The sequence below is a fragment of the Pleurodeles waltl genome, chromosome 5 (genome assembly GCF_031143425.1).
Source record: "Pleurodeles waltl isolate 20211129_DDA chromosome 5, aPleWal1.hap1.20221129, whole genome shotgun sequence".
NCBI lineage: Eukaryota > Metazoa > Chordata > Amphibia > Caudata > Salamandridae > Pleurodeles > Pleurodeles waltl.
The window spans coordinates 1,590,361,865-1,590,380,136 of record NC_090444.1 but is presented as its reverse complement, the minus strand read 5'-3'; the positions used below and the strand labels follow the sequence as shown (position 1 = coordinate 1,590,380,136).

Below are 18,272 nucleotides of genomic sequence, written 5' to 3'. Positions count from 1 at the left end.
CTAATGTTCCCATTGAGGGTTCATTTTTAGAGTTCTCCTATGAGATTAAGATTGCTTCAGGATGCCTTTTATGAACCATCTTATATGGATGTCTGAGGCTTCAGGATGCCTTTCTTCTGTTTCACTCACAGTGAGCTTTGCACAGGATGCTGCTTCCTCAGCGGAGGCCGAGGTTTTCAATCATGTCAGTCCCTTTGATTTACTCACTGAGGCTCTGGCGGTTCTGGCATCTGCGGTTGCAGGATTAATTCTGGATTCCATTACTACTGACGTTATGAACACCTCCAGTATCCTTTGAAATTTAGCCCTTGTTTTACGCAAATCGTTATGTTTTAATTGGTTCATTTCCTATTGCTTGTTTGCTCTGCTTGTTGGTGTGAACATTTTTATCCTTTAATATTTTATAAAGTATAGTTTTTAGAATCTGTCTTTCTCACTGGCAAAGGGGTGGTGTTGTGAGGTCCTTTTGGAACTGAGTTGGTGTTGGTTCCCCCTCTTTTTAGCTTCATTCTATATTTCATATTTTATAACTTTTTAGCTCCACTGTTTTTAACAATGGCATTTACACGCATTCCTCACATGATATTTTTTCTTGAAATATTTGGTAGAAGTTGCTTGCTTAGTTATCTTTTGCACAATTTGTAATCAGTACTTTCTGTTCAAGGCTAGGAACACTGTACATGATATCCTAGTTTTTGTGTTGCCTGTTGAGAAGACAGCCTCTAACATCTGGACACATCACTGCATCAGAGCTGTGCTTCCAACAGAGTATGGCTTTATTCTATAAACGGTGAGCTGACCCGGAAAGGGCAGAGGGCATTCTAGCCACAACCATCCTGGGACGAATTCTGTGTTGGACATGCAGCTCTGCAGGTGCTAATCTGCCAGCTTCTGACAGGATTGCCGTCTATACCACAGGCCGACTCCTGACACTGTCTTCAGGTATGGTGCCGGGGTTAATCCCTTAGATCGGGCCAGGCAGGAGGGTCCACCTGCTGTGCTCTTAACATAGTCTTAGGGATAGGTAGGAACCTCTAAAACATCTAATACGCATTTACCATGGTTGGATTATTCATTGTCTTCGCCATGTTCATCATGCTGGTTACTTTGTTTTGTTATTCTGTCTAATTATTGCAGCACATTCGCTTTTTGCAAGGTTATGTTTGTTTCAATAAATTAGTTGAAAACTCAGTCCATATATCATTTGTGTTTTTGCCTGGACATGCGTGATAATACAACAAAAGGGATACACAACTTCCCCGAAGAGTTTGAGTGTCATGTTTAGGTTGCCGTAATCACCTTCCACCCCAGTTTTGTTTAGGAGTTCAGTTGAGGCATTGTGAACTAGACAAAAATTGGGCCCGATGGTGTGGGTAGAGGCAGTCCCCATATTCTGAGGTTTTGTTGCCCTAATACACATTCCTATTACCTTAGTAGGAATTGCAAAACAATAGAGAAGGTGTCTGCATCAGAAGTAGGTCGTAGGTATTCCCATAACATTTTGGTGCCAAAGAAACATAGAGGACTGCGTCCTATCCTAGAACTGCACATTCTCAACCTTTTCCTGCAAAAGGGGAAATTCAATATCTCATGCTCACCCAGGTCAAGTCTGCTCTGAACCCAGGAGACTGGATAGTAGCATTGGACTCGCAAGATGCATATTTTCATATCCCCGGCCTGCCTGCCCACAGACGTTAACTTTGGGTGTTTATGAAAGTGATATCTGTGGTTGCAGCTCATCTGTGGAGGTCTAGTCATTCCCTACCTCGATAATTTGCTGTTGTAGGCGGGCTTGCCCCAGACAGTTGTCTCCCACCTTCAGACTATGGCAAGCCTCCTGCATGTGCTGAGGTTAACTATCAACATGGCAAAGTCTCACCTGACTTCCTCTCAGATGCTCCCTTTCATCAGAGTTGTTCTTGACACACTGCAGTTTTGGGTCTACTCACCCGAGCAGAGAGTCCAGGATATTCCAGCTATCATTACAATGTTTGAGCCTCTGTCTTGGATTTTGGGGAGACTGACTCTGAGAATGTTGGGCCTTATGGCCTCCTGCGTCCTTCTGGTTACTCATGCCTGTTGGCATATGTGGGCTCTGCAATGAGACCTACAGGCCCAGTGAGTGCAGTGACATGGGAATATCTCCAACATGGTCTAGATTTCGGAGGGAGCTGCAAACTGCAATAGACCTGTAGTGGTTGCTAGTGAACAGCAATTTGGCCAGTGGCAGACCCCTCTCCCTTCCTCTTCTAGATCTGACTGTTGTGACAGATGTGTCACTCCTGGTCTGGGGCAGCATCTGGGAGAGGTGAGATCAAAGGAGTCTGGTCTTGGGCAGAGTTTGAAGTTCATATCGACCTGTTGAAGCTTCAGGCAATTTGCTTGGCATTAAAAGTCTTTCTTCCTTCGATCTTGGGAAGGCTGGTGCAGGTGTTTATGGACAACACCACAACCATGTGGTACTGCAACAAACAGGGCAAGGTTCAGTGCCTCATGGATCCCCTCCAACCCCCTGTGGTACATATGTGGCCTCCCTTTACCCTGGGTCAGTGCTCCCTTGTTATCTCTCCCACCCCTTACTCCTGCCATTGGGTGATCCTGGCTACTGACCCACTCTGTTATGGTGGGGCAGGTCCCCATACTGTGGTTCCCGGCTTTGGCCCTCACTCTTCCTTCTCTGGGTGTTGTGAGTGGGCGGTTTCATCATCTCTCTCTTTGTTTTTTATACGCCCAACAGCTTCCCCTGATTGTTAGTTCTACTGTTCCATATGCACACGGTTTGCTTGCTGTATCACATGTTTGTGTGTTGAAAACCTCAAAAAAGAAATGTTGCAAAAGAAAAATAGGGCAGGAGTGGGGTTGTGGATCCTCTGTCAAGAGGCCTGTTTCTCTGGATGTGGCTGGAACGCCAGAGCATTTCCCTGGTGGTTCTTCATCAGCGGGCTCTCTGAATGACAGAACGGACAAACTCAACCGAAGATGCGTAGCGAATCACAAATGGCATCTCTGTTCGGAGGTGGTGCAAGACCTCTTTCAGCAGTAGGCAGAGCCTTGGTTAGATCTGTTTGCCACTGCACAGAAAGCTTAATGTCAGCAGTTTCAAGCTCTGGAGTTTCCAAGGCAAATCTTGCTTGGAGACGCTTTTCATTCATTTAATTTTATTGACCGCACAAAAAAGTTCTGGTTGTCATATCAGCTCTTCCTGGGCTATGTAGGAGCTAAGAAAGGGAAGGTTGTGCAGAAAAGAACCATCTAGAGATAGTTATGTGCATTAAAATCTGCTATGCATTGTCCAAGAAGCAACCCCCTGAGGGCTTGCGGACTCACTCCACCAGAGCCAAGGGTGTGACCACTGTGTTGGCATGTGGTGCTTCTGCTCTCAGATGGCAATGTGGGCATCACAAATACTACTGTCAGTCAGCTCCGTCATGACAGCACTTCACCTATTCAGTTCTGTAGGACTTTCTGATTTATTTGGCTTCTCAGACCCACCTCTGGGGACGTATTACTAGTGTATCTATTCTGAGGTAAGGAATCTGCAGCTAGAAGTCTCTATCAGATGAACAAATTACTTACCTTTGATAACCCCTTTTCAGGTAGAGACTCTTCCTAGCCGCAGATTCCTTACCAGCCATCCCATCCTCCCTGCTCTGTGAACAGATTACGGTGTAAGGGACACCCTTCTCGGGGCCTTGATCAGTTCTCATTGTGACTTCGCGGTCCTGGCATGGAAAGTGCTGGGGTTGTACCTAATATAGGTACCACACATGTCACTTCTGGTGTGGATAACGGGATGCAGAGCGGAGCACCACCTACCGGCGAGCAGGGGTGCTGCTTGAAATCTTCTGGATTTAGTCTGACCTCTGGGAAACATTCTAAGGTAAGGAATCTGCAGCTAGAAGTCTCTATCAGATGAACAAATTACTTACCTTTGATAACCCCTTTTCAGGTAGAGACTCTTCCTAGCCGCAGATTCCTTACCAGCCATCCCATCCTCCCTGCTCTGTGAACAGATTACGGTGTAAGGGACACCCTTCTCGGGGCCTTGATCAGTTCTCATTGTGACTTCGCGGTCCTGGCATGGAAAGTGCTGGGGTTGTACCTAATATAGGTACCACACATGTCACTTCTGGTGTGAATGACGGGATGCAGAGCGGAGCACCACCTACCGGCGAGCAGGGGTGCTGCTTGAAATCTTCTGGATTTAGTCTGACCCCTGGGAAACATTCTAAGGTAAGGAATCTGCAGCTAGAAGTCTCTATCAGATGAACAAATTACTTACCTTTGATAACCCCTTTTCAGGTAGAGACTCTTCCTAGCCGCAGATTCCTTACCAGCCATCCCATCCTCCCTGCTCTGTGAACAGATTACGGTGTAAGGGACACCCTTCTCGGGGCCTTGATCAGTTCTCATTGTGACTTCGCGGTCCTGGCATGGAAAGTGCTGGGGTTGTACCTAATATAGGTACCACACATGTCACTTCTGGTGTGGATGACGGGATGCAGAGCGGAGCACCACCTACCGGCGAGCAGGGGTGCTGCTTGAAATCTTCTGGATTTAGTCTGACCCCTGGGAAACATTCTAAGGTAAGGAATCTGCAGCTGGTAGTCTCTACCAGATAAGGCATTACCAAAGTTAAGTAACTTGTTCTTCACTCTTACCCAGTACTTCGAGCACAGGGACAGGTGCAAATGATGAATGCCTTGAAACGTTTGATCATATGGGGCTCACTTTATTTTCATGCTCGTCAGGGTGAAAATGCTATTTCCCATTCCGTTGGTACTTTCTCAAGGTTAGTGATGTTTTAGGGAGCTCTTCACTTATCAGTGATCAAACTGTCTGATGGACATGTTTCATTTTATTTACCAACCTAATGGCCGACTTGCTTCACACACACCTGCAAGTTCATTCCTGCTTCCGATTTTGTATTTCAGGTAATTTGATAGGGCTGTGGATGATAATGCATGGTTTAGTCTGCAATAGGTGTAATTTGCTCATTCAGATATTGCTGATACTGTGCTGTTTTAGCATCATTTTTCACACTCTTTTTCTCAGTCAAAGTCACCTTTCGATTTAATTTTCAAACTAGAGCTTCTAGCGATGTGGAGTCCAAGGCTACTGTGTACTGACAACGATACTAACGTTTCCGTGATGCCTGCACACTTTGGGTGCCAGCAAATTACTTTTTTTGTTTGATGTGGTATTCAATTTTGTTGACTACACTTGTTGGCCCACTTGTATCTTTTCACTATAAAATCACCGAAAAGGAATTCTGGTCCTACATTAACTTTTCCAATACTTTAATAAAAATGTGTACTGAAAATAATCAATAGACTTCATGGGCTTGTAGTGATATGTTGTCAGCAGGCATTCAGATGCCCCTGTCCATTTCATGTTACTGTGTAATCGCTTTAAGGTCCTGCTGGTCGACAGGTATGTTTGGCAGCTGGAAAGCTCACTATGACCGAATCCGACTATGACCTGACTCATCTTTTAACATGTTTGACACTTTTAAAATTGCACTGGGACCTTAGTAAAGAAACAACTAATAGAAAGTGAATACCATTCAAGAGATAAAAGTCTAAAGATTCAAGCAGTGCCAATTATGCAGTGTTAATTAGTGCTACTACATCTTGCTAATGACCATTCCAAATTGAAATGTCTAATTATTGGCAGGCGTTGGTCCTGTGTAAGCAGCATATTGTGATAAAGTACACGTCTGTTTGTCTTCATTTCGTGCGTTAGGTGAACACAGTTCCAAAGTATTTGCGCACATAGGAGAAGGAGATTTCACTGTCAGAATCCAAACAGATGGCGAAGAGTACAACATAGAGGTAAGAATGTTTGTGTTTTATTTAGGGTAATCGGGGATTTGCTACAATGTTTATTTCTTAACTGTTCTTGAATGTCATTAGACTGAATTCACCCTCACATGCCAGCGGTATTAATATTTGTGCAAACATAAGGTATAGTTTAGTTCTGATAAACAGTATAAACACATCGCAGGTAACAGTTTTTGTTGGCTTCAAATCATGAATCCAGACCAAGTTCAGATCATCTTGGTCATCTTTGAGGGATTGAGTTTATCAATTGATTCGAGTGCTGTACTGTAGCACACTTGGGGTTAAGGTGTTTTGCTGTCATGAGAAAGGTTCGGGATCACAGTGGCATTTCAATGATAAAACGTCTTTATCAACTGGCTGGGGGTGTGGTGAACATACCAAACTTTAAGTAATATACATTATTCTGCTCAGTGGGTGAAATGCAGGGAAACGTGTGTAGCAAAGCTACTGTCCACCACAGTGATAGCTCGCTGTACAAGCAGTTTCCTCCAGATTGACCATCAGTCCGTTCTGCAGCTGGTTTAAATAATGTAATTAATTTAGCACAGAAAGTATAAATCATTAGATTGGACTTTGCGCTAACACCCTTCCTGTCCCACTATTGTAGCTGTGGAAAAATGCCAGGAGTGAAATATTCAGACTTCAGCACCCTAATTTATGTCTTGATTAGAAATTTGGAAACACGTTCTTTATTATAAAAAAAAAATACTAAACTAGGCATTTGTATAACAGTGTTTTAGTATGTAAACAAAGCTATTGTGAATTTTAATCTTTTTGTCCACCTATGTTTTACACTGCCTTTGTAGATTTACTTTTGTTACCCCATAAAAAGTAAATATTTAGTTTTGATGGAATAGTGTAGTGATCTTCTACCTTTTCGTTAACAAGAGCTACATTTGTTCAATAAAAATCATCTTGAGCTACTAATATTAGTGACGTAGTTGTGGCCACCCCATTTAAGATTGTCAGCAATGATCACATCAGTGCATTAGGCAGGGTTACCAGCAGTATTGCATGGGCAATACATAACAGCCATAGCTACACCTGCGCTACCAAGATAATAATAGGAGTAATATCTCCAACTCGAATAATGACTTTACAAAATGTTTTAAAATTCTAGCATTTTTCTCCAAGCAACAGCTTCTGAGTTCTGAAAAACACACATTTGCATCTTGAATGGGTGTTTTTTTTATTTTGACATATAAATAATTCAAACCGGGCAAAAACTTCTATTGTAGTAGGCTGGACTCGCACACAAGAGAGCTCCTGGTAGCTCACACGCTTTTAGTTGGAGTTGCCTGTAACAGATTGTAAAGTTGTTTGCTATGTACAGATTTTCAGATTCTATGACTTTATTTCAGAAAAAATTTCTTGATGATCATATTTTTCTGTCAAGTGTTTTAAAATGTCCTGTTGGTGTTCAAATGCTATTTTTATTATGTGAAACAATAGCACAACACCATGATCATTTTCATAAAATCACTTTCCTAATCATAAATATTTTTAAAACACTTTTATTTCAATGTGTGAACAGTACATTGATAACAATAACCTTGGATAGCCCCACAGTATTCAAGTCAGTTCCTTCCAGAGTGCTGTTATATAGAATCACTTTTTGTCATACCAATCCAAGCGGCCCTCTGTAGACCCATCAATTTAGTCTCACTGACTCACTAATGCTACTTCCTGAGTTTCAAGCAATTACTAAAGCAGGAAGAGTATCCTCATCCAGGTCATCCAATCTATAATAAATTTCCTAAATTTCTATGTGCAACAACTAGCTTGTATACCACCTGTTCAGCTGCTATACATTGGTCTATCCCACAGAACAATCTTGACTGTGTCAAGCATATTCAGTTTCCCCACTTGCTTACCGTGTCATTTTTGTAGATCATAAGCTACAGATGTACCTACTATCGTAGACACTTCTTCCACTGTTTCATTCAAGTATTTCTGAATAAACCTGCACTACCACAGTGTGTGCAGAAATGTTTATTGCTATTTTTATTGTTTTTCGTTGTAATCAACAATGTATAACAAATTGGTAGAGGAAAACAGAACATACTTTTTTTAATGTATTCAAGGCCTTACAAATTACATTATGTTATTCAGCAAATAGAACAGACTATGGGGGTCATTCTGACCCTGGCGGCCGGTGGCCGCCAGGGCCACCGACCACGGGAGCACGGCCAACAGGCTGGCGGTGCTCCCACGAGCATTCTGACCGCGGCGGTTCAGCCGCGGTCAGAAGCGGAAAGTCGGCGGTCTCCCGCCGACTTTCCGCTGCTCGGGGGAATCCTCCATGGCTGCGGAGCGCGCTCCGCAGCCATGGGGATTCTGACACCCCCTACCGCCATCCTGTTCCTGGCGGGTCTCCCGCCAGGAACAGGATGGCGGTAGGGGGTGCCGCGGGGCCCCTGGGGGCCCCTGCAGTGCCCATGCCCATGGCATGGGCACTGCAGGGGCCCCCATAAGAGGTCCCCGCAAAGTATTTCAGTGTCTGCCATGCAGACACTGAAATACGCGAGCACCCGTCGCACCCCTGCAACTACGCCGGCTCAATTCTGAGCCGGCGTCCTCGTTGCAGGGGCATTTCCTCTGGGCCGGCGGGCGCTCTTTTGGAGAGCGCCCGCCGGCCCAGAGGAAATGTTAGAATGGCCGCCGCGGTCTTGTGACCGCGGTGCGGTCATTTGGCGGCGGAACCTTGGCGGACGGCCTCCGCCGTCCGCCAAGGTTAAAATCAGGCCCTATGTCTTCTAGGAGCGCTGCCTCTAGCAGATATGAGCAGTCGATTGAGCATGGCGCTCTGTGCTGTCATTTTTGGGGCTCATGTGCTACAGGGAACAGATGTATTTAATACCGCAGACAATTCTTCCCCTGTTTCATTACAGTATGTCTGATTCTCAACTCTGTCTTCTAGAAGGACTACCTCCGACAGATTTGAGCAGTCGATTGAGCATGATGCCAGGGTGTGTCCCAGCTGTAATCCTTTGGAAAGGGGCATGTTGTATTCTTCTTGAAGTTGATTAAACGTCTTCAGTTAATTCAAATCAACCACTGAACATATATCCCCCAGTTAGGATATGCCTGTGTAGACACACCTTTAAAAGCCTTTCAGTCTGGGTACATTCCTCAGTAATGTGCCTGCCCTAAAGGGAGTTGCCTTGTGATCTTTCCTTGCAGCGTGTGAGTGCTGTGGTTTTATCCCACACCTTTGTCATTGCCTGGATTGTTTGTGGTAGTATGTGCCCTTCTTCATGCTGTATAAGTAATTTACACACATGGTCTCTGCCATGACCAATCTGTCTAGCCATATGGAATTGGAGGCCCAGTAGCACTACCTAACATTGGGAAGTGCAGTGCCTTCTGTCTAGACAGTTCTGTAGAGTGCTGCCAATGCTGTTTGTAGGGATGCCCTAAACCATAGTAGTGCCCAAATATCTGCCTTCAGTTTTTTTAAAGAATGTGTTTGAGATGAGGTACGGAGTATTTTGGTGGAAATATTGTAGTTTGTGTAGTGCTATATTTTGAATACAGCAGCCCTTCCCAGCATCAAGATTACACTTCCACCCCCTCCCCCTACCACCCACAAAATCTTCTCTATAATTTATCTGGAAACTGTCTAATTTGTGCTAGAAAAAACCCTCCCTCTCTATGGCAATTTCTTCCGTACATATTTTAACCCTACTTTGCTTACCTTAATGTCTCAGGTTTGTATCACCTCTGTGTCCCACCTGGTTTAATCACAGTGGATTTACTCAGTTAATATGGCACCTTTAGTGTACCCAAAGAATGATATCATCAATATATACAGCAATAGTCTGTACACCAGCTTATTGCCCAGATTAAAGCCCTTAATTTGAGACTCGGCTTTCAACAATCCAGCCAGAGGCTCAAATGATAGTGCAAGTAGAAGTGGGCAGAGCAAGGAACCTTGTCTTGTGCTCTTTCTAACTTAAAAGTGGGGCAAATCACTCAATGTAACCAGCCTGCTGCAGTGAGAATTGTGTACGGGACTATCTCTACACTCTGATGTAGATGGGCCAATGCAAAATACTCCATGACCAGAGTTATGCATCTCCAGTTTGTGGAGGCAAAAGTCTTTTCTGCATCAAGACCAGATAAAATCTCACTTTGTCTAAACCAGGCTTCTTCAACGAGTAGCTTGTGAGCTACTGGTAGATCTCAAGGTACCTGTAAGTAGCTCTCCTGTGTCCAGTCCAGCCTACTAAATGACAAAGTTTTGATTGACTGAATTCATGTATACCAAAATTAAAAAGCATGTATTAGAGACATAATAGTGTGTATTTTCAGAACTGATAAGTTGATGTTTGAATTTCCAAACTATATTGAAAGCTGAGATTTGAGTGTTAAATCTTGGGGATATGTATGGCTAATATAATTACCTTGGTGCATGAGACCTTTAGGCAATGGCTGTTTTGCATTGTTATCCACATAAAGGCATTCCAGATTGACAAAGCTTTTTTTTCTTTTACATTACCACTGTCAATCTTACCTGAAGCACAGAGATGATCACTGCTGGGTTGTCACCAAAGTATTATTGTCTGAGGTAGTGACTAGTACAACAATAATTATATCAGTAGCTTGGGAAAACGTTTATTGATCACAAGTAGCTTTTATTACAGAAAAGGTTGGCGACCATTGGTCTAAACATTCATGTAACCTTCTGATATTCAGCCTTGTAGATCTACAAACCATAAAGCCATTCTGATCCAGGTGCATCTTCTATGTAATGACCATCAAGAGTCTACCTGCCATTATTCTAGCCAAAATTTTCATTTCTATAGGAAGCAGTGATATCAATCAATATAACAAACATTTGGTTTTAGATTTACCCTTTATATGGATGCCCATTACAACAGCATGTGTAAGGTCTGGTAGTAATCCCCTTTTGAGATCTTGCCTGAGACAGTGTATATCCTGTTACTTGCAAAACATTTTCTTAGCCTGCCCATTACTTACAGTTGGTTAGCCTCAGCTTCACTCCTATTTGCAGACTCCTGTTTGGTTGGCGTGTGTCAGCCTCACTTCTTCCTAATTTGTTTCCCCTCCCCCTGAGGTATGGCCCAAGTACTGCTTCCTTGTCCAGTGCAGTGTCTTTCCGCTGCTCGTGCCTTTATTAGAGGCACTGATATTTCTTTTTCTACTTGCAGCACTCAAAAAGAGGGCATGTGTTTGCAGGATGTTCTCCCCTACCGGTGTCCCACTTTACAACATTGCTTGGCCCAAGTCTCTCCCCTCCTTTGACATTGGCTCCCTGATGCCCCTAACCCATCATTGCTTGTCCCGTCTCTCCACCCCTCCCTCGCCACCCCATTCCCCTGTCATTGTTTGCCCCTTCTTCACAACTCCCTACCCTTGTTGTTGCTTGGCCCACCCCAGCTTGACCCTTCCCGCCAGAGAAAATAAAAACAGTATGGCACAGTCAGCACTTGCCACGTCATACTGCTTGTTTCCTCTAACCTTTGGCACAGCAGCCGTACTGATGTATAACGTGGCTAAAACACATTGACAAAACCAATATCTCTTGCATAAGCGAGACCTATTGGCTTTGCCAATGCTGGTTTCATAAGACTATTTGTACATACACAGCAAGTCGGTTTGGGGGGAGGGGGGGGAACACCTGCAATGCCAATCGTTTAAACAACTCAGCAGGGAGACCATTTAATCCCAGCTTTGTAGATGAAATATGTTATTTAGGGCAGGTGCAACTTCATTTGTTAAATTGGCAATATGTAGTTTCCATAATATGACGGATATTTCATGCTTCCCCCTCTGCATATTGGTCTGTATAGTAATCGGCGAATGGACACTGTCTCCTTTTATCTTCTGCTTAACCAGGCCAAAAGAGTGATATAGATCGATCTATCTATCTATCTATTTATCTGTCTCTTGTTTCTGGTGTACTGAGATGGTACATCTTTGCCCTATTAGTAACTTTATCTTTATATGCCTTTTGGACGGTTCCAGCTGCATCGTTTCGATGTCATTTGAGGGATAGGTGGTATGCAATTGTTGTCCCATTGCTACTATGTCAGCTTCTGGAGCATTTTTTTTTCTCCAGTTTCTTCTTGTACCCAATTTTTGATTGAGCTCTGTACCTATGTACTGACTTATGACTCCCATAACGTCACCTAGGACGAAACAAACCTATATTGTTTGACATGTAGTTGTTAGTTACCTCTTTCTATATATTGACAATCTCCTTGTACTTTAGCTCTAAGGCGTCTAAGGTGTCTAATTGGCATGTTTTGTTGCGCTTATCATGCATTCCAATTGTTGGCATTAGGAAAGCTAAGAGCTCTATACTCTCCAGGTGTGTAATCTCAGTTGTCAGAATTACATTTTGTCTATTCTGTGGTATGATCTATGTGCCACCGATGAAGTATGTACAGCTTTATTACTTGGTATATTTTAATTTCCTGATGTCTCGCAATCCACTAGGTCTAGCACAGTGAGTCAGCTCTGTGGCTGTGCCCCCAATAAGGCATAATATTAAGTTTCATGTTTTTAAAAACATATTCAAATTAAAACTGTGCACATTTTTACCAAATGGCAACTGCCAACCCCTCCCCCCCCAACATGTTCTTTTCAAAGTGCATTGTGGAAGCACGGAGGCAATTGTTTGCCAATTTTTTGCCATCATATTGGTGTAGCAGGAGACATAGTTTTTATCCTGAATTATTTTTGTTCTACTGTAATAACATCTTAATCAAGTTCTGCTCTCTAAGCAAAGTAGCTTGAACTTGTGCCGACCCACTATCTACAGTGCAAGCATCCATGCTATGTACCTTTTCTAATTCTTATATTCACAGTATGCAAGTTGGTTATTTTTGTAGAGTCTAAAGATAATTTGAGCAGTGATTTGATTCCTATTAGCCTTCATTTTTTATTATTATTCAAAGGTATTAGCAATTGGCATCCTCACAGCTTTTTGCATCAACGGATTAATGCTGAAATAATATCATGACTGGTGGAAATGTTAGTAGAAATCGCCACTTCCAATCCATATGTAAGCGTTTTGCAGTGTAGCAAAAGATGTGCTTTTCTGTTCCAATCAATGAATGTATAAATCTGGTAGTGATTTCTACCTGCAGATTCCTTACCTTAGAATTATCGCAGCCGCCACACTGGTTCTGGAAGATTTGTTTATGAGCAGCACTCCTGCGTACCAGTAGGTGGTGGTGTTCAGCTGCACATGTGTCGCTGGAGCCAGAAGTGACGCATGGACCTGTATAGGTGCTACCCAGGTTTGCTGATGTTAGTTCTTTTAGTTCCGCTCCAACCAGTGCCGATCTGAGAAGAGCTACCCCTCTTTTTGGCTGAGCTGCTTTCAACATTTTGCCAAAGGTTTTTTATTTTTAGGTTTACCTCCTGGTGTGGCAGGATTTCAACTAACTAGGAAGGCTGGCTTCAAGTCCTGCAGTGCCTGTCACCAGCCTGATGTTGGTTATGGACCTGCACTTTGTTTGCCTGTGGTGCCTAGAGCGCAACAATGACCCAAAGTCATGCTCCGACTTCCTTGTGATGAACCCGAAGGCTAGGAGTTAGCTCTCCCTCAAGCTCATGGTGACCCATTGTGCAACTCTGTGGCAGTCGAGGTCTTGGTTGAGAGGAAGGACCCGGGATCGGTCGCAAAGTCAGAGGTCTTCGTCCCATTCAAAATCTTCGGGACATTCAGGTAAGTCGAAACACAGAAGAAGAAGTTGAAGCATGCTTTGACTTCTGTACATCCAGTGACCGATGAGGCGCAAGAGTGTTTCCATGCATCCCCAAGATTTTGGGAGCTGCAGCGACCCTTCCCCCCCCCCCCCCCCCTAACAACTCAAGGAATTTTATGACACCATGTGCAGTATTTGGGTGTTCCAACCCCTCCTGTGGGCCTTTGGGCCCTGCAGGGTCAGCTTCAGCCCCGGCACTTGTGGGGCCCCATGAATCCACTTCTGGATCAGGACTGACGCCAGCCGTGCCACCTCGACCTTCACAGGCACCAGTCCTGATGCCAACACTACCACCGGCGGCCCCATCCCCATTTCGATCCCCAACTCTGATACAGAGCTGGAGGGGCGTCTGTTGAGGCGGTATCCTGTGCCATCGTGAGCTTTGTCTCCAAGACCAGATCCTGAGCCCTATTCCTCTGGGCTTGGCCTCGGAGGAATAGAAGGAGTTGCTGGACCCTGAAGTCCAGCCTTATGAACAGGACATGGACTAGATTGAGGAACTAGATGAACCCAGTGGTGTGGATACTTCACCAGATGCTGGCATGATGTCTTCCCCTACTGCGGCTATGGAGGAGGGAGCTTTTTTTGCATTGGTGGTGTGGAGGTCCTCCATCCACATTTGCCCTCAGTGGTGGTCAAGACTAAGGTCTTGACAGAGGTGCGTCAGCCGGGAGTCTCCCCATCTGAAAAGCTCCTTCCTTTTAATGAAGCCATCATAGATGTATTTTGGGGTTCCTGGTCCAAACCAAACACAGGGGCTCCTGTGAACAAGACAATTTCCCCTTGCCACCGTCCTGCCCCAGGGGACCCATGTTTCGTCACGCAACACCCCACCCCTGAGAGTTTGGTGGTACACCTCCCATGTCAAGCCTGGCACTTTCCCTACTGCACCTCTTAATAGGGAATCTGAGAGGCTGGAGACATTTGGAAAGAAGATGTTTGCTTCCGCCAGCCTGGCGTTGCGGTCTGTGAACACCACACATGCCTTTTGGGCTGCTACTCTAACGCTCTGTGGGATATGGTTGAGCAAGTGTTGCATGCAGTCCCAGAGGAGGCGCAGGCCCTGCTTTCCCAAGCAGTAGCAGATGAGAGAGATGCAGTTCACAATTCGACACAACTGACCCACTAGGCAGAGCATTTGTTTGTACGGTGCCCCTGAGGCACCACAACTGGCTATGTACTATTGGCTTTTTGGGGAATGTCATGTCTTCTTTGATGGACATGCCCTTTGATGGCCCCATTGTTTTCAGAGACAAAGCAGTCTCGGCACTCGAGAGATTTAAGGACAGCTCATCTGCGGTCTGGTGCTTGGGGTTACCTTCCACCCGTGCCTTCCCCCGACTGCTTTTCACCCCTTTCTTGGCTCCTGAAGTGGCTACCAACTGCACCAGTTCCTGCTTAGCCTCCATGCTGGGCATGCTGCCCAGCACCTGCGCGGCCATGGGGGTGGTATCCACAAGCCACATGGATCAGGCAGCCAGAGGTCGGGTCAGCCCACCCCCCTCCTGCAGCTGCAACCTCCAAACTACCCTATACTTATATCATCTCATGCATCCAGTTGGTAGCAGGATGTGTAACCACCTTCCCCACTGGCAGTCCATAATATCAGACAGGTCGATTTTGCAGTTGATCTGAAAGGGCTTCTTCCTCCCCTTCCTTACTACTCATCCCTCCAATCCTCTGTCTCAAGCCAGGCTGACAGAGGATCATCTTTCTCTTCTCTGTAAGGAAGTTGCTGCTCTTTGCCGGAAGTAGGTCTCAATTGCTATTTCCACTACTTTCTGGTACCTAAGGACAGAGGTCTTTGTCCTATACTAGACCTGTGGCCCCTCAACTACTTCCTCAAGAAGGATAAATCCAAAATGCTCACCTTAGCTCAGGTTCTGTTTGCCCTTGACTCAGGAGACTGGATGGTTGCGTTGAATTTGCAGGACGCATATTTTCATATTTCCGACCTGCCTGCCCACAGACCTTATCTGCGATTTACAGTCGGCCACGAGTATTTTTTGTTTGCCTTGCTCCCTTTTGGTCTGACAAGAACCTCAGGTGTTCACCAAGGTGATGGTGGTTGCAGCTCATCTGTGGAGATCAGGGGTGTCGGTGTCAGTCTTCTGCTATCTCGACGGCTGGCTGTTGAAGGCAGGCTCGCCCCAGACTGTCATCTCCCACCTCCAGACTGCAGAGAACCTCCTGTACTCACTGGGTCGAAGTCACAACTGACTCCCTCTCAGATGCTCCCTTTCATTAGAGCTGTTCTGGACAAGGTGCAGTTTGGGGCGTATTCTCCTGAGCCACGAGTCCAGGATAGCCAGGCTATATTACAGATGATTCATTCTCTATCCTGGATTTTGGTGAGACAGACTCTGAGCCTGCAGGGCCTCCTGCATCCTGCTGGTGATAAATGCACATTGACATATGTGGGCCCTGCAGTGGGACCTGACGTTCCAATGGGCGCATCATCAAGGGAATGTCTCTGATGTGTTCCAGATCTCAGAAGGAACTGCAAAAGATCTGCAGTGGTGGCTGATGAACCACAATTGAGTCACACCTTGGATGGGGCAGCCATTTGGGAGAGGTGGAGATCAGAGGACTCTGGTCTCTGGTGGAATCTGGACTCTACATAAATCTGCTGGAGTTGCAGATGATCCGACTAGCATTGAAGGCCTTCCTCCCTCCTATTTAAGGGAGGCTGGTGCATTGTTCACAGGCAACACCTCCGCCGTGTGGTACTGCAACAAACAGAGCATGGTGAGTTCGTAGACCCTATTTTAAGAGGCCCTGTGTCTCTCGGCATGCCTGAAACACAGGGCATTTCCCTTGCGGATGAACTCAGCCGCAGATGCTTAGTGGATCACAAATGGCGTCTCCAACCAGTGGTGGTGCAAGCTCTCTTTCAGCGGTGGGGAGAGCCTTGGTTAGATCTGTTTGACTCTGCAGAGAAGGTGCAATGTCGGCAGTTTTTGCACGTTGGAGTTTCCTAGGCGGCTTTTGCTCGGTGACGCTTTTCGTCTAGAGTGGAGCTTAGGCCTCCTTTATGCCTTCCCGCCCATACCACTCCTGCCCAGAGTTCTCAAGAAGATCAAGAATTGCCAGGCCCAAGTTATTCCGGTAGCTCTGTTTTGGGCATGGAGACTCCGGTATCCCCGAGCTACTGAACATGGACATCAGTCCTCGGGTCAGGCTGCCCCTTGGGGAGGATCTCCTGTTGCAGTAGCAGGGGACTGTTCTCCACCCGAACCTGTCCATTTAACATATTCTTGTTCTTGCATTGAGATTGAGCATCAGCAGTTTGACAGCCTTTGATCTTCCTCCCAAAGTCTGTGACAGTATCTTGGCAGCCAGGCATTCTTCCACTAAACCAGCATAAGCCTGTCATTGGAAGAAATCTGTGGGTTAGTGTTCCGACAGAACGGTTGATCCCCTTTCTCTCCCCCTTTCTAAGGTTCTTCTATTCATTCCATCTCTTGCCCAGCAGGGCTCTGCCCTGGGCTCCCTTAAAGGTTATCTTTCTGCTATCTCTGCGTTCCTCTGATTGCCTGATCAACCCTCTCTTTTGAAATCTTCTAACATACATAGATTATTTAAAAGTTAAATTAATCTTTTTCCTCCCTTCTCCTTTTATCGTGCTTCAGTGGGACTTGACTCTGGTGCTTACATTCTAATGTGCGCTCCCTTTGAACCGCTTCACAATTGTCCCTTGCGATTATTCACCAATAAAATGGCTGTCCTCTTGGCTATAATATCTGCCCTACAAGTTAGTGAATTACAGGCTTTATCATCTAAGCCACCCTATCTATCCATTCATCCTGACAAAGTGGTGCTTCGCATGCAGGCCTCCTTTCTTCCGAAGTTGGTCACGCACTTTTATATAGGCCAGTCCATCACCTTGCCTACTTTTTATGCTCCTCCTCATCCTTCTAAGGATGAAGAGCGTCTCCATCACCTGTACCACAAACTGTTCAGTTGCTGTTCTACCTTGACCGCAAACTGGAATTCCGAGTGGACTATCATCTCATCATGGGTTATGTCAGAGGTAAAAAGAGTCGTGTTGTGCAGAAAAGGACCATCTCTAGATGTGTTGTGCTCTGCATTCAAATCTGCTACGCATTGGCCTAGAAGCACCCCCCTGAGGGCTTGCATGCTCATTCCACCACAGCTAAAACCATGATCACCGCGTTAGCACACAGAATTCCGGTCTTTGGATATCTGCCAGGCATCAACATGGTCTTCCTTGCACAGATTTACCAAAAGTTACTGCTTGACAGTCCGTTCTGTCATGATGGGCATTTTGCCCTTTCGGTCCTGCAGGACTTCCTCATTTAAAATTTGTTCCCAGGCCCACCTCTGCAGATGGTATTGCTTGGGTGTCTATTCTAAGGTGAGGAATCCGCAGCTAGAAGTTTCTATCAGATGGAGAAATTACTTAATTTCGGTAATGCCTTAACTGGTAGAGATTGTATCTAGCTGTAGATTCCTTACCAGCCCACCCATCCTCCCAACTCTGCGAACGGATTTCTAGGGACAGGTCTGTATTCCTTTCAAGGCCTCAGTTATCCACATCAGTAGACCCTGTTCTTCATGGCTTTGTGCTTCTGACATGTAAAGTCATAAAAACAAACTGACATCAGTGCACCTGGGAGTCTCCTATAGAGGTGCCACGGATGACGCTTCTGGCATAGATGTCAAC

The 18,272-nt window shown here is 45.3% G+C and overlaps 1 protein-coding gene across 1 annotated transcript in view; it reads left to right on the top strand.

The window, feature by feature from the left end:
• The window catches only part of ADAM17 (ADAM metallopeptidase domain 17), a 475,078-nt gene that overhangs the window by 98,491 nt on the left and 358,315 nt on the right, over positions 1-18,272 (top strand). The window contains exon 4 of the mRNA XM_069235905.1: positions 5,746-5,834. Coding sequence (XP_069092006.1) covers positions 5,746-5,834 — 89 coding nt within the window. The remainder of the gene's footprint in view (positions 1-5,745; positions 5,835-18,272) is intronic.